Source organism: Chlorocebus sabaeus, chromosome 8 (assembly GCF_047675955.1).
Source record: "Chlorocebus sabaeus isolate Y175 chromosome 8, mChlSab1.0.hap1, whole genome shotgun sequence".
NCBI lineage: Eukaryota > Metazoa > Chordata > Mammalia > Primates > Cercopithecidae > Chlorocebus > Chlorocebus sabaeus.
The window spans coordinates 146610462-146626884 of record NC_132911.1 but is presented as its reverse complement, the minus strand read 5'-3'; the positions used below and the strand labels follow the sequence as shown (position 1 = coordinate 146626884).

Sequence of the window (16423 nt, the reverse complement as noted above, 5' to 3'; positions counted from 1 at the left end):
CAAATATTTTACAGAGTTTGGCTTTGTTCATCAACAGCATTTATATATTTTGCTTTTTGACCTATTTCTTTATGAGTACAATTTGTCTGCTCATAACTGTTATAACTCTGTGGCTGCCATTAGTGTACCAAATTATTTATGATTGCAAAAACATGGAGGTTCTTATTGCCTGTTTTATCGTGTAAAGTGGCTGTGGAAGTGTTCTGTCATGTATTTATGTGTTTCTCAAACAAGTCCCCCTTAAAGGTTGTCCACACGTCGCTGTGCCACACCACTGATCGGGGGCCTCCAGACTTGGCATCCTGCTGCCTTTTCCTAGACCCTATCTTTGAGACGTCACAAACACTCCACCCAACCCAAGCCCCGCCACACAGGCAGTAAGTCCCACCTCCTCCACGTTCACAGAGACCAACCTTCCCACCTCCCCAGCACAGGCACCCACACCAGTGTTCTCTCTCTGGCCTTTGCTGCTTCTGTAAGCGGTTCACTGAATGCATGTGAACCACGTGGGACACAGTCTCCCGACATTCCCTCTTTCCCTTCAAGGCTGCACCGTGAGTCCCTGCACTGTTGATCACCCTCATCTTCATGTGAGCCTGAAAGAATTCATTTCCACAGTGGCGAAAACTCACCTCGCGTGTGCATGGACCACGTGGGCAAAAACGTTCTCCAGTCAACAGGCATTTTGGTTGCTGTTTCCTCCATTTTCGGTTTCTTCCTTTTGCTGCTTTGTATGGGTTTTTGGTCTCAGTCTGTCACCCAGGCTGGAGTGCAGTGGTGATCACAGCTCACTGCAGCCTCGAACTCCTGGGCTCAAGTGTTTCTCTCGCCTTGGCCTCCCGAGTAGCTGGGACTATAGGTGCCACCACCGCGTCTAGCTAATTTTTAATTTTTGGTAACGATGGGGCCTTGTTTTGTTGCCCAGACTGGTCTGGAACGCTTGCCTTCAAGTGATCTTCTGCCTCAGCCTCCCAAATGGCAGGGATTACAGGTGTGAGCCGCCGCGCCCACCCATTGCTCTGTTTGTGTTGCGTTTTTCTGTTTGTGTTAGTGACACCGCTGTCACTAATGCCAAGGCCCTAGGAGTAAAATCGGTGCAGTAAAGGAGATATTATGTGCAAGGCTACAGACGAGGGACTGCTGCTTTCTGCACCAGCCCTAACACTCACGGTCCTCTTGGCTGGGATCAGGAGACACAGCTGCAGGTGGACAGCCCCGCTGCTCCAGCGACTGCTGGGCACACAGGCTTCTGGCCAAGGGCTACTGGAACTTAGCCCAGGGCAAGCGGATGGAGCGTGCTGGGTCAGGGCTGAGGTTTGAGTTGCTTCTCAGAGCTCGAGAGGAACCTGAGAACTTTTCAAACTATCATGGGGTGCAGGCTTGGACACTGGGTTTGGGGCCAGAAAGGATTGTAATGAGCAGGACCCATAGACCCAGGGGAGGTGGACTGTTCTGCTGCAGGCCTGAGGGCTGGCCCAGCCTGGTTCACAGGAGACCCTGAAAGCGGGGGCCTGGTCTGTCCCCAGAGAGGGAGCCCCTCTTCCTCCACAGTGCACCTTGGGGGTGTCCATTTGAGGATATTTGAGGATAGTTGCTCTGGCCTTGCCCAGTGACTGCAGCCTGGGGGTCCCCAGGCGGCTCTGGCACCCCCCTAACCGGGGAAGAACATCAGGGTGGGGGCTCCTGCACCACCAGGGTGCCCTCTGCCTGCCCCTCTCTGCTGCCTCTGGGACTTGGCTGGGACCTCGCCCTACAGCTGAGTTAGAGGAAATGTCCCAGGTCAGCCCTATCGAACCATTTCCTCACCAGGAGGCACACTCCAGCGGGGTGCGACCAGACCCATGGGCAGGGAGAGGGGCCCGGAGGCGAGGTGGGGAGAGGCCCTTGGGACCTGCACCTCTTCACTATGTCACACAATGACATGACCGAGGCCTTGCAGGAAGTGAGTTACGGGATTTGCTTCCAGGTTTCAAGGTCAGGACATGTGGGAAGCCGCAGAGTCTAGAGCAAGATGAGGGTGCTTGTTCTGGTACCTCCACGCCTCAGCTGCACCCACAGTTCCCTCTGTATGGGAGGGGCCTTCTGGGGTCCTCTGGGTCCCCAGTCTCCTTGCAGGTGGGCTGAGGAGGGACAGGAAACGCTGGTTCATGGCCACAGGCCCAGAAACTCCCAGAACAGATGAGAACAGACCCAGCCGATGGGAGAGGGGAGGGTGCACACAGGCAGGGTCGGGCAGGAGCACTGTCCAGCGTGCCCGGGCAGATTGCACCACCACACCAAGGACGTGCTGGGAAGTCCAATGGCATCAGCCTGCCCAAGGCCAGCTCTGACACGACAGTGGGAGGCGCACGGGGACACACAGCACATCACAGCCGCTGAGGGGCCGAGGCCTTTGAGATTCCTGAGGAAGAATGGGGAGTAGGGAACTGATTAAAGTAAAATGAAAAATAACAAATGGATCTTTGCCCTCCCCTGTGAAAACCCTCCCAGCACCTCACCTGGCTCCCCGCAGCCTCCAGCCCAGGCCTCACGCCCCCTTGCTGCCCACTCCTGGCCAGGCCTGCCCTCCTGTGTCCCGAGCTGGAAACCCCTTCCCCCAACTACACTTCGGCTGCCCCCGGCTTCCCCTTCAGCTTCATCTCCAGTCAATTCCCCACTCAGCCTTGCAGTGCCCGCCGTGGCCCCTCCTGCAGTTGGAAGGACTTGACTTGGTGTTAAAAACATAATCAGAAGGCAGAGGCCACAGTCTACACGTTCTCCAAGCAGCCACCGATAGGCACCCGCTAAAACTCAAGCCATCTTCATGTCCTCACACCCTGGCTCCAGACACCAGCAAAATGCACAAGGGGGCCTCTGGACGTCCCTATGAGCATGACCCAGAGAAAAGGAGCCAACCAGCGGTCCCCCAGTTAGCCTGCAAGCTCTGCAGCCCTGACGAGAATGCTGAGGGGTGACTGCCCGTGAGGGGACAGACGCCGCACTTGCTCCTCTCTGCTTTCCGGGCCACACGGTGGCTGCGGCCAGGTGGCATCGCCCACTCGGCTGGAAGTCTCCCACTGCGGTCGGCCCTTTCTGCCTGTGGGATGGTGCAAGTTGAAAGGTTTCCTGACTCGGTCTCACTTCATTGGACACAGGCGAGATGATGGGGTCCACGCAGACACTGTCTTCCTTGTGAGAGCTTTGCCTGGGAACTCTGCAGTGCTGTGTGGGGTGGGATGCACACCCTCCCCGGGCCCGTGGAGTCCTGGGGACGCGTGGCGGTGTGAGCAGTGAGAATGAAAGGCCCCTTCCTCTAGGCTGGCCCCAGGCCACAGCTACCACAGGGCAGTCCAGCCTCACTCTGGCCTTGGCTGGTGTGGCTGTGAGGGCTCCGACCTGCCTCAGGGTGTCCCAGGGCGCCATTCCCAGGGCATCAGGAACCCTGTTGTTCTCCCCCATGGCCAGGTGCCACCCCCCTAGACTTGGAGTGAGTGCCTTTCCAAGGGAGGGCGGACAGGCAGTGCCGGGTCCCACTGATCTGTCCTCCCAAGGGAAGGCGGGGGCCCTGCCGGACAGCATCAGTGCGGGGGGACAGGCAGCTCAGGCCTAGCAGGGCAAGCGACCAGGCGTGCTCCCCTACCCCGGAGTCTAGGCTGAGGGTCCCTGGGGCTTTGATGGGCCCCCTGGAGTCTCCAGGCTCTGACATCAGAGGGTTAGAGTCAGAGGAGCTGGGGCGGAGCCCAGCAGAGCAGATCTCGGGATTTCCTGGTCCCTGAAACTGGAAAAGGCCACAGCGCTGTAGAAGCCACTGCAGGGCAGCAGGAGGGGTGTAGCCTCCCTGGGGCTTGGGCTGCTCTGCCTCAGGCTGGGCCCCCGGGCTCAGGGCTTGGAGGGCACATCTGAAGGGTGCTGAGGAGTGACAGCTCTGTGGTCCCTACCACCCACCAAGGGACGTGAGGCCGGGGACCCATACCCTGGGCCTCAGTTTCCTCCTGTGGAATGGTGACAGTGACAGCAGACCTCCCTTCCTGGGACTGCTGTAGGCTTCCGTGAGACAACACGTCACCAAACCGCAGATCCCCCTTCAAGGTTCGGTGCCTGGCGTGTGCCTGCTGGAGGCAGTTTATGGGACAGTGGGGACCCTGAGAGCGGCCCTCAACTCAGTCATCATAGGCCCTCACGGCTCTATGAATCTGAACTACGGACAACACGTTTTAGGACGGAAAAGGGGGATGTGAGCCGCTGTCACAGGGCCCCTGCCTGGATGAGGACAGACGCAGGCAAGCGCTGCTCATCTTCCAGCCTGGGTGTGGCTCCCAGCACCCGGCCTCTCGTGGTCTCCTGGGTATTCCCTGCTCCTTAGCTGGACCAGTGAGGTCAGCCCAGACCCGGCCTCGGACATGTTTTCATCTCCTTCTGTGCCACCTTTTGCCCTTGGGGACTCACTGAATTGCCCCGAGAAGACTGAACCCCTCACTGGGAGGGGCCCGTGCGGGCTCTTGTTCTTGCTCCATGCACCCAGCATAGGGCCTCGAAGAGGGGGCGAAATGCCAGTGGGGTAATTTGGAAGTGCAGCCCTCCGCCCTTCCTTCCTGTGTGGGACCTTGCTCCAAGAAGATGAGTAATCCAAGGTCCAACCTTCGCGTCCAGTTCAGCATGCTAGGAACTTAAAGTTGTTAATTCACCCTAACATGAAGTAAAAAAGGAAAAAAATTCCCCAAATCAGTAAGTCTTCTTAGATTCCTAAGAGAAGTGAGACCACACAGCAAACTGCCACCCCCAAGACTGGAGAGTCAGACAGGTGAACATGGAGAATTGCCACTCACCAAGAGCAGGCTTCCTGGGTGCCAGTGCCAGGAAAAAAATCCCGAGCAATCCCGGAAGAGCTTCTGGGGCTCAGTGTGCACAAGCGTAAGAGCTAAGATCTGTCGGGAACCTGGGCACGAGGGCCCACTTACGTGAGTTTTCCCTCCAGGACCTCTACTAGGTCCTCACCGCAAGTATCAGAAAAGTCTATGTCAGGCAGCAAGAGAAGAAGAACGGCCATGAAGAAATAGCCAGAGCATTCTGTTCTAAAAAGGCCAGCCTTTCGGAGAGACTGTCTTGCCAGAGCCTAAGCTGCTGGGTTTTATCAGAGCTGAACTCTCTGGGAGATCAGAGACATCCAACTCCAGCCCGTGTCGCCTGCCACATGTCAGAAGAGCCAGACACAGCCCCAGCCCTTACTGGGCATCCTGTCTCATTTAAGCCAAGGAAACACTGAGAAGCCCTTGTAATGTTCACGGGCTGGGGACACAGGCTCACTGAAAATCTCAGACCTACTCACAGGGCCACAGCACACTCCCCTCCCCGCACCTTACCCCCGAGTCATCAAAGGCCTTTTTGCAGCAGTTTCTTTTATGCAGTATATTATGTCCGGGGTTTAACAAAAAAAACGATACGGCATACTAAAAGGCAAAAGCCATGGTTTGAAGCGATGGAGTAAATATTAGAACCAGGCTCAGATATGGCAAGAACCTGGAATGATCAGCCGGGAATTTTAAACAACTCTGATGCTAAGGACCCTCGTGGAAAAGTAGACAACACACAAGACCAGATGGGGAAGGTGGACATCGAGATGAACATTTCAAGGATGAGTAAAAAAATAAATTCTGGAGATCAAAAACACTGTGACAGAAACAAAGGGTGCCTGAGATAGGCTTACGAGTAGACCGAACACTGCTGAGGAAGGAATCTCCGAGCTTGAGAATATGTCAATGGAAATTGGAAGCTGAAAAGCAAAGAGAAGAAAGACTGAAGAAAATGGAACAGAACACCGAGGACTGTGAAACAACTACTGATGTGTAACATACACAAAATGGGGACATTGAAAGGAGGAAAAACGAAAGGAACAGAAGAAATATGTGAATCAATAATGATTAATGTCAAACACCAAACCACAGATTCAAGCAGCTCAGAGAACACCACGCGGAAAACAACAAAACAAACATCTCCACCTAAGCATATCATATTCAAACTTCAGAAAAATCAAAGCTGAAAACGAAACCAGGGGTTGGGTGGGACACAGTTTGTCTATACAGGAGCAAAGCTGAGAATTATATCTGACTTACCCTCAGAAACCACGCAAGCAAGAAGATAGTGGAGGGAAACATGTCAAGTGTTAGAAGAAAAAAGAAAATACATTAACCTAGAATTCTGCATCCTGTGAAATTATCCTTCAAAAGTGAACATAAATATTTTCTCAGGTAAATAAATATGGAGGCAATTTGTTGCCAATAGAACTGACTTGCCAGAAATGTTTTTTAAAAGTTCTGCAGAGAGAAAGAAAATGATACAGGTCAGCAACCCTGATCTACATAAAGAAATGAAGAGCATTTCAGAAGGAATCAGTAAAGAGAAAACGAAGCCTTTTATTTTTTCTTAATCTTAATTGATCTAAGAGTTTGCTAAAACAAAACAATGACAACAAAAATAGGCCGGGCACGGTGGCTGACGCCTATAATCCCAGCACTTTGGGAGGCCGAAGTGGGCAGATCACCTGAGGTCAGGAGTTCGACACCAGCCTGGCCAACATGGTGAAACCCTGTGTCTACTAAAAATACAACATTAGCCAGGCATGGTGGTGCATGCCTGTAATCCCAGCTACTTGGGAGGCTGAGGCAGGATAATTGCTTGAACCCGGGAGACAGAGGTTGCAATGAGCCGAGATCACGCCACTGTACTCTAGCCTGGGCGACAGAGTGAGACTCTGTCTCAAAAATAAATAAATAAATAAATAAACAAACATAAATAAAAGTCAGAATGTATATTTGATGATCATAGTTATGTATATGTGAAATGAAGGCCAGCAATGATACAAGGGATGGGTGAGTAGAATTAAAAATATCTTATTATTTATTTATTTTGAGATGGAGTCTTGCTTTGCTGCCCAGGCTAGAGTGCAGTGGGATGATCTTGGCTCACTGCAACCTCCGCCTCCCTGATTCAAGCATTCATCTTGCCTCGCCTGCCAAGTAGCTGAGATTACAGGCATGCGCCACCACACCTGGCTAATTTTGTATTTTTAGTAGAGACGGGGTTTCATCATGTTGGCCAGGCTGGTCTCGAACTCCTGACCTCAGGTGATCCACCCGCATCGGCCTCCCAAAGTGCTGGGATGACAGACACGAGCAACTATGCCCTGCTTAAGAATATCTGATGATTGTAAAGTGCTTGCGTTACCTCAGAAGCTGTATAGTGTTATATGAAAGTGGACTTGGAGGATGAATTTTAAGTGTATATTGCAAACTGTAAGGCAACCACTAAAGAAGTGAGACCCAGCCTCTAGGGAAAAAAAAAAAAAAAAAAAAAAAGGAAATGAGCTATTAAGCCATGAAAAGAAATAGAGGAACCTGAAATGCATATCACTAACTGAGATAAGTCACTTTGAAAAGGCTACAGACTATGTCATTCCAACTATACAACATTTTGGAAAAGGCAAAAGCATGGTGACGATGAAAAGATCGGAGATGCGAGAGGCTGGGGCAGGACGGGTGAGCAGGCAGAGCATGGGTTTTCCTTCCCTTTTTTTAAGGCAGTGAAAATACTCGTAGGATCCTGCAAGGAGGGATACAAATCACGTACATTCGTCAAAACCCACAGAATGTTCACCACCAGGAGGAGACCCCATGTGAATCCAGGCCCCTGGTTGATAACAGCGTATCCAGATTCCTCACATGGAACCAGCTCCCGTGGTGCAGGATGTGCCTGTGTCAGGGCAGGGGCTACATGGAAATTTTCTGCAGTTTTGGATCAAGTTTGCAATGAACTAAATCTGTGGTATAAAAATAAAGTCTATTAAAAGAATCCAAGGCCCCCTCTCATCTCACGATAAGATAAAGTCCCCATCCATTTTGCTCCTTTCAGTTCTGGAGAAAGGAGAGGCCATGTCCCACCACCTGCCACCAGCATGGACCCCCGTCCAGACCCCACGCATCTTCTCAGCATCCTCAGACCAGCAGGACTTGCAGCAATAGTGGATTAGGCACCTGACTTCTCCTTCATCTACCTTTGGCTGGGGGCCTCCAGCCTTGACCTTCGCTCTGAGAGTTTCAGACAGGTCCAGAGCCAGTTCTCCCATGACGTGATCTGTTTCCAGGGCAGGTTCCCGGGTGAGATAAAAGGATTTGGGCTGAACAGGGTGGAGGGAGCATTGGAATGGCACTCAGGGCAAAGGCAGAGGTGTGCATGGCAGCACCCTGGCTGTCCCTGCAAAGGGCACAGGCACTAAGCACCAGAGCCGCCCGGGCCCCTAGTACGGTGCTGCCCTTTGAAGCCATACCCCAGCGTCCAGGCAGCAGGTGGCTGAGGTTGCTGCAGATCTGGAGGGAGCAGGGCTATGAGCACCTGCACCTGGAGGTGCACCAGACCTTCCAGGAACTGGGGCCCATTTTCAGGTAAAGCCCTCCCTGGCCCTTGCTGGGAACACCCAGAGCCCTGCCCCTGCTGCCCAGGACCCTGCCGGGCACACAGCACTGCTGTTCCCAGCAGGCCCCGGCACTCTGCATCCTTTGGAGGATGGGGAGGGAGTGCAGCACGTGCTGGTCTGTGGCTCTGCCAGTGCAGAGGATGGTGCAGAGCAAACCCCAGCTCGCTGCAGAGAGGGCAGGACTCAGAGGCACTAAAGTTGGGAGGTTCCAAGGAGCCAGCCGGAGGGCTTCAGCTGTGAAGCCACTAATCCCGGAGCGGGGAGGGTGGACAGGAGACACTTTGGATTGGGAATGCAGAGTGGGGCTGGGGGGACATGACCCCGTCCAGCAGGGCCTTGTGCTTGGCCCCACAGGTACCACTTGGGAGGACCACGCATGGTGTGTGTGATGCTTCCGGAAGACGTAGAGAAGCTGCAGCAGGTGGATAGCCTGCATCCCCACAGGATGAGCCTGGAGCCCTGGGTGGCCTACAGACAACATCGTGGGCACAAATGTGGCGTGTTCTTGCTGTGAGGGGCAACCTGGGAGCTGGGAGCAGGGTGGGCAGCCTGGGTGTGGTGGGGAGGTGAAAGAGGCAGGACCCGAAAGCACATCCACTCTGAGCCTGTGTGGTGGGCTGTGAGGGTGAGCACCCAGCCCACAGGATGGCCATCCCGTAGGGTCACGTCTGCCCTGCAACTAGGGGAAGCAGGGAAGTGGTGGAGAAATGGGCACAGGCACCTTTGCAGAGGAGAGAATGCAGAGCAATGAGCCCTTCTGTGTAGCGAGAACCCGCTCTGCACCGACCTCGGTGGCTTCTTTCTCTTGCGGTCTGGGGACTCTCCTTCCCACAGGTCAGAAAACTGAGGTCCTGAGAAGGGGACTTCCACTGGCCCAGGTCACAGGCTGTGAGCGCTGAGCCTGGTGTTGACCAGGGCCGCAGCCTCCCTCACGGCGCTCATGGTCCCTATAGTCCCGGTAAACCTTCGTGATGGGGACAGTCCCGGGCAGGAGGCAGGTGGGGACGCAGGTGGCTGGTGGCTCCATTGTTCTCAGAAGCAAGGCACGAGGTGGGGCGGTTGATGACACTGGGGAGGATGTTTCCTGGCCCGTGGAGAGGGTGGCACCTGGTCAGGTGGACAGGGAGAGGCTGGTGCTTGAAGTCGGTCACCTGCAGGGACGTTGCCATTAGGATGGGGGAAGGACTGGACGAGGATGTCACAGTGGCGACAGCCCCCACTCCATGGCGGGAAAGGAATTCTCTTGGGAATAGCGGGATTTAGGTAAAAGGGCACCTGTGGTTCAGGGCCTTCACTGAGGCTGGCTGACAGACGACATCTGGGAGGGAATCTGGACTCAGGAAGGCAGGTCCAGGAGGCTGTGTGCGCATAACAGAAGGAAGGAGAGTGCTCCGGTGTGTGTGCGTGTCTCGCATCTGTGCACATGCTGTGTGTTACTCTGCACCTGCATTTGCACATGTGTGTGCATGTGTGTGTACCTGTCTGTGTGTGCATGTATGATGTGTGGTGTGTGTGCACGGCTGTCTCTGTGTGTGCATGTGCGTGTACACGTGTCTGGGTGTGTGCATGTATGAGGTGTGGTGTGTGTGCACGGGTGTCTCTGTGTGTGCATGTGCAGGTGCCGGCATGGGTGTAGTGTCTGTGCACACGTGTACATGTGTCTCTTCACACATGTGTGTTGAGGTCTTGCACGGGCACACGTGTGCATGTGCGTCTTCTGTGTGTCATCACTGTCAACTCGGACAGCAGCCAGCTGGACATAAATAAAGGAGTTTTGCAGGAATGTGGCTGAGAGAGGAAATTCCTCCCCACCATTCCATGGGGGCATCTGTGGAGCCCCAACACACTCTGGCTGTGGGTGAGGATGGCATGAGGCACAGAGCTCGGTTCCTGCCCTGCAGAAGATGCAGACGCTTCACAGAGACAGGCAGAGGCTGCTGCCCCAGAGGCACTGTGCCCAGGGCAGGGAAGGGCGGGGAGGAGAGGGCAGCGAGGGGCTCTCCCCTCGAACACTGTGTGGGCGAGATGGGGAAAGCTTGATACCAGAGATCACCTCCTCCTTAGGAGAAAAGCCCTCCTCCCACTACAGGGAGGGCCTGCATGGGTGAGGTGGTGCCAGCCTTGGGGTGCCAGGTCCCAGGAATGACCTCAGTTACCTCCTCAGCACCTGCGGGCAGAAACTACCATCTCATCCCTGCTTGGACCTGAGTGGCCTTTGCCCAGCACCTGGAGGCCGCCCTAAGAAAAGGCTGCAGCTTGAACACAAACAGGCAGCTTCCGCCAGGGCCCCCAGTCAGCTCCCTGCAGGCCGATTCCCTTCGGGGACAAGGAGGATGGGATATGGGTCAGGGCCTGTGTGTTTCTGGGGCAGCCTCATAAGCTCTGCCCTGGACTCTGTAGGAACGGGCCTGAATGGCGCTTCAATAGATTGCGGCTGAACCCAGATGTGCTGTCGCCCAAGGCCGTGCAGAGGTTCCTCCCGATGGTGGATGCAGTGGCCAGGGACTTCTCCCAGGCCCTGAGGAAGAAGGTGGAACAGAACGCCCGGGACAGCGTGACCCTGGACGTCCAGCCCAGCATCTTCCACTACACCATAGAAGGTGTGGGCCAGGTGGGGAGGTCCAGCCTCAGAGACTCTGGAGTGGCCAGGGACGGGGACGGGGACGGGGGGCTGGAGGGAGTGGGGGGAGGCAGCCCGGAGGCCCGGAGCTTCCTTGTGCTCAGCAGTTCATCCTCCCCGCAGCCAGCAACTTAGCTCTTTTTGGAGAGCGGCTGGGCCTGGTTGGTCACAGCCCCAGCTCTGCCAGCCTGAACTTCCTCCATGCCCTGGAGGTCATGTTCAAATCCACCGTCCAGCTCATGTTCATGCCCAGGAGCCTGTCTCGATGGACCAGCCCCAAGGTGTGGAAGGAGCACTTTGAGGCCTGGGACAGCATCTTCCAGTACGGTGAGGCCAGGGACCCAGGCAGTGCTATGGGGAAGGGACACCATGGGGGCCCAATTTGTTCCACTCCACCACCCAGCGGGGAATGGAGGCCACAGGGAGGGGCTGGGGATTCCTCACCTTCCTGCCAGGGAGATTGGGAGTGAGGCTGGGGCTGGGCTGGGCTGATCCGGAGAATTTGGGATGAGAGCAGGCAGACTTGGGTATTAGGGCAGCCTGGGCAGGAGGAAGACACTGAAAGACGCTTCCCAGCACCAAGGTCTGAGGGCTGTGTCCCGCTCCCCGGACAGGCGACAACTGTATCCAGAAAATCTACCAGGAACTGGCCTTCAGCCGCCCTCAGCACTATACAGGCATCGTGGCGGAACTCCTGTTGAATGCAGAACTGTCACTAGAAGCCATCAAGGCCAACTCTATGGAACTCACTGCAGGGAGCGTGGACACGGTCAGGCCGGCAACCAGCCCCACCCAGAGAGGGTGATGCCAAGTCTGGTTCCCAGGCAGTGCCTGCCAATGCCACACGGCACCCACATGCCCCATCCCCAGGCTACGGGCCCCACACTGCTGTTGCCCTCAGCCTTCCCCCTCCATTTATTAAGGGATGAGATTTGCAGGGGAGGGGAAATGGGAGCTCCCCCTCACAGGAGACAGAGTTTGCAGTCACCTGTGTGGGGAAATGTGCTCCAGGCTGGAAGACAGCTGGACGAGGCCCTGGACACACAGCAGCTCAGTCCCCATTGGAAAGCTCTGGGTGTATGAGGAGAAGGAGGGTTGAGAGGTGGCTGAAGGACTCCACAGGGCACCCTTCCCAGTGTGCCTGGTCACCTGGGGCCAGAAATGGAGATCCATGGGAGGGCAGGGTTGTGAGGAAGACAGCAGCACAGGCTCCAGCCAGTGCAGAGGGGACTGTGGGTGCCCCGTGGGGAGAACCCAATGGAAGCAGAGGGAGCTGGGGCTCCAGGACTCCCTGGATGATGCTGAGGTTTGGCCCCCCTGCCCTAATGGTGGCTGTGAGAACCCACCCTGAAAAGGCTGCAGGGAACCTGGGCCTTGGTGGAGATGGGGGTCACCTTTCCCTGAAGAAGTCAGGGAAACTGGCCCAAGTGGTCATCAAGGTTTCAGATCCAGGGTCCCAGGGCTCTGTCGTGCTCAGGGCATGCATGTCTCCACCCCTCACAGGGAGGTTGTCCTGGGAGGGGTGTCCCGGGAGCTGAGTCCTCCTGTGCAAGGTCTGACCCTGCAGCTGTGGCTCCTGCAGACGGCGTTTCCCTTGCTGATGACACTCTTTGAGCTGGCTCGGAATCCCGACGTGCAGCAGGCCCTGCGCCAGGAGAGCCTGGCCGCCGCCGCCAGCATCAGTGAACATCCCCAGAAGGCAACCACCGAGCTGCCCTTGATGCGGGCGGCCCTCAAGGAGACCTTGAGGTGGGTGCTAGCTGAGCCTTCCCTGTGGCCCTGGCCCCTGCTGGAGAGCAGCCCCCACTGGGTGGTGGCAGACAGAAGCTGGGCTGATAAGCAGCGTCACCCAGCAGCCCATTCCCCCTGCAACTGCTCTTCCTCTCCCTCAAGGACAGGGAGCTCTTCTTCCTCTGGGATCTCTCTTCAATGCCCTGGGATTAACGTGGGGCATGTCCTTCTGGGCTTGGGGCTGCTCAAGTTAGGGGAGGTTTGGCCGGGTTCAGCAGGTGCCAGGAAGCACTTCTTCACGACCTGGGCTTCCCGTGGGCCGGGGACTTCTAGTGGTGGATCTCGGGTAGGAAGGCTGCAGAGGGCACGGGAAGCCCCGTCCAGCTGAGGACCCTTTCTGTGGATGCCCCCACCTCCAGGCTCTACCCTGTGGGTCTGTTTTTGGAGCGAGTGGTGAGCTCAGACTTGGTGCTTCAGAACTACCACATCCCAGCTGGGGTGAGTGAGCCCCACACCCCTTCAGCTGAGAACCTCCCTCCCCAATCATTCCCTGATCCCCGCTCTGCACCTTCCGCAGACACTGGTGCAGGTTTTCCTCTACTCACTGGGTCGCAATCCCGCCTTGTTCCCGAGGCCTGAGCGCTACAATCCCCAGCGCTGGCTAGACATCAGGGGCTCTGGAAAGAACTTCCACAACGTGCCCTTTGGCTTTGGCATGCGCCAGTGCCTGGGGCGGCGCCTGGCAGAAACGGAGATGCTGCTGCTGCTGCACCATGTGAGCAGGCCGGGGGGCGGGGGTGGGACCTGGGCAGCAGAGGCGGGGCCTGCACCCTGGGGGTGGGGCTTGCATGGTGTGATTGACATCTGGGAACCGGATGGGGCCTTGGCTGGTTGAGGTCGGCGTGACCAGGGAGGATCTATGCTGAGCAAGACAGTGAAGGGTCTGGGTGAGGTTGCTTCTAAACAGTGAGGTGGGGACTAGGGGAGTGGGGTGGAGCCTGTACAGGATAATGGGGTTTGGGCAAGACCTGGGTAGGATTCAGTCTGGGCCTGGTCTGTAAGGTGGGGCTGGTCAGGAATGGGACAGGTTGGGGCCCAGGCTGCTGCTCCCCCTTCAGCATAATTGCTGCACCTGGGAGGATGGGAGGAGGCTGCCCCAGGTCCATGGGCTGCTGATCAGGCCAGATGGAAACCCAGCCTCTGTCCTAGGTGCTGAAACACTTCCTGGTGGAGACACTAACCAAAGAGGATATAAAGATGGTCTACAGCTTCATACTGAGGCCCGGCACGTTCCCCCTCCTCACTTTCAGAGCGATCAACTAATCGTGCCTCTGCACCCAGGGTCCCAGCCTGGCCACCAGCCTCCCTCTGCCTGACCCTAGGCCACCCTTCTTCTTTCCCACGTGCGCAGCTTCCTGAGTCACCCCTCTGTCCAGCCAGCTCCTGCATAAATGGAACTCCCCAGGGCCTGCAGGACTGGGGCCTTCCAGGTTTACCAAATAGCAATGCCAGGGCACAGCTGGGGACGATCTTGCTGGCAGGGCCTGGCCTTGTCCCCAGCCCCACCTAGTCCCTTCTCCAGCAAGCAGTGCCCTCTGGACAGCTTGACTCTACCCCTCCCAACGCTGGCTCCAGGCTCCTCGTGTGGCCATGCAAGGGCACCGTGATTCTGTCCCTTGCCCTCCTGCCTACTCTCACATGTCCCTGTTCCTCTCCCCCGGCCACGGCCTCTGTGCAGACTGTGTCAGAGTCATTAAGCGGGATCCCAGCACCTCAGAGTGCAGTCAAGCTCCCTCCTGCAGCCTGCCTCCCAGGCAGCTCGAGCCTGCCCTGAGCTCTCTGAAAGTTGTCACCTGGAGCAGGGTCCTGCTGGGTAGAGTAGAAAGGCCCCTGTGGTCACTTGTCCTGACACATCCCTACTTTCAGTGATACGACTGAGTCTCGAGGGACGTGTGTTCCCCAGCTGATCGTGTCAACCTCACGCCCCAGGCCTCGTCTTTCACGGACCAGGCCTCGTTCCAGCAGCGAGTGTTGGGGCCTCTGCTTCCCGTGCTGTCCCCTGGGGAAGGTCCTGAGGATGCTGTGAGGAGACGGAAGGGTCATGTGGGGTGGGAATCTTGGGTGTGGTTCCAGAAATGTTTCTGGCAACAGGAGAGACAGAATTGGGCCAACAAGGACTCAGATGCCTTTTATTCACTCATTCCTCTGGTTGACATGGAGCCATGCCATGTGCCACGACCTGCGGTGGGCACAGGGAGGCTGCAGTTCCCAACATGAACCTGCCTTGGGCCTCATGTGCTCCTAACCCAGCAGAGAGAGCTGACCCCTCCTGAACTTGCGACTCCACAGTGCTCCCGTGCAGGGAGAGGAAGCGCCCAGCCAGATCCTCTTTATCCCCTGGGACTTTCATTGGGGCAAAGATCTCAGCAGCCAGTTCATGGTGGCTGATGAGGATCAGAGCATTTGTTTCCCCTTGGAGGGGGAAATACTTAGGTAATCATTCCAGGTGTGTTCAGTAGTTCCAGGACTCAGGGCCTCAGGCCAGTCACCCTGTGATTGCAGTTCGCTTCCCCTCCCTCGGCAATGCAGCGCAGCCTGGGAAAGGAATAAGGGAGGAGCGAGGTGCACACCTCAGAATTGGCTTTCTTGTTTATGGGGCTCTCACAGATACCCGTCCAACTCCCTAGTCAGCACCAGATCATGGGATCCTAAAATAAACCTTGGAAAAATATTTTAAAGCCTTTTATCTGAAAATTATTATAGATACATTCCAATTTGTTGACATATATATACAGACAGGTCCCCTACACCGTTCACACAGCCTTCCACTGTCAGCAGCTTGCATTTATAGAGAACAGTCTTCAAAATATTGACAGTGGCACGATTCACTGAGCTTATTCAGAACTTACCAGTGAAATGTGTGCCTGTGTGTGTGTGTGTGTGTGTGTGTGTGTGTGTGTGTAATTCCATGCAACTCTGTTCCATACATAACTTTTTGTGGTCTTTAAATGTAGGCTTAATTCTTACTCAGTTGTGGTGAGGTCCACAGGCCCGGAGACTACTGTGGTTGAAAAACAGTCTGCTACTGACAGCGTGCAGTGGCAGGGCTGTTCTTGCCCTCATGACCACATTGCAAGCATCCGGGTCAATCTGGAGGCAGAGGTTTTAGTTCTTCCTGGGGGAGGAACCAGTGAAAGCAGGGTAGGCAGGCTTGGGACTGATTGCTTTGCATGATTACCCAGGGTTCCGAGTCACGGGGATTGTCGCTGGCTGTCTGGTGCCTGACTCTGGGGGCATCTGTGCAGGGGAACTGTGGCCTGGAGTATGCGAGCCCCATGGAGAAGGTAGCTGGCACAGGGCTTGCCCTGGTGAGACTTCACAGGAAAGGCATTCACTGGGGGGACCTTGACCATCTGTAGTAATTGGCCAGTCCCGGTAGGGCATCCTCTCCAGGATGCAAGCCCAGAAAGGCATCAGAAGCACAGAAAATAAAAAGGATGATTACATGATTGGCCTGGTGATGCTTGGATGCCATATTGAGAAAGCGCCAGGGTCATGAGAGATGAGACATTACAGAGCAGGGTGTCAGATGCCCTAAACAGCAGGAAGACTTTAAATAGACATGT

The 16423-nt window shown here is 55.7% G+C and overlaps 1 protein-coding gene across 1 annotated transcript; it reads left to right on the top strand.

The window, feature by feature from the left end:
- The first annotated feature begins 8141 nt into the window (after positions 1–8141).
- CYP11B2 (cytochrome P450 family 11 subfamily B member 2) lies at positions 8142–15528 on the top strand. Its single transcript, XM_008001709.3, has 9 exons — positions 8142–8414; positions 8801–8956; positions 10847–11046; positions 11190–11393; positions 11681–11835; positions 12649–12815; positions 13217–13295; positions 13375–13572; positions 14007–15528. The coding sequence occupies exons 1-9, from the start codon at positions 8176–8178 to the stop codon at positions 14118–14120; spliced, it is 1512 nt and encodes a 503-aa protein (XP_007999900.3). The 5' UTR covers positions 8142–8175; the 3' UTR covers positions 14121–15528.
- Positions 15529–16423: the final 895 nt, after the last annotated feature.

Bases quoted from the DNA above. Each gene is read 5' to 3' on its own strand.
- CYP11B2 (XM_008001709.3), top strand. From the start codon at position 8,176: ATGGCACTCAGGGCAAAGGCAGAGGTGTGCATGGCAGCACCCTGGCTG. The intron at 11,836-12,648 runs GTCAGGCCGGCA...TGGCTCCTGCAG, and splicing joins CTGCAGGGAGCGTGGACACG to ACGGCGTTTCCCTTGCTGAT. The intron at 13,296-13,374 runs GTGAGTGAGCCC...CACCTTCCGCAG, and splicing joins ACTACCACATCCCAGCTGGG to ACACTGGTGCAGGTTTTCCT.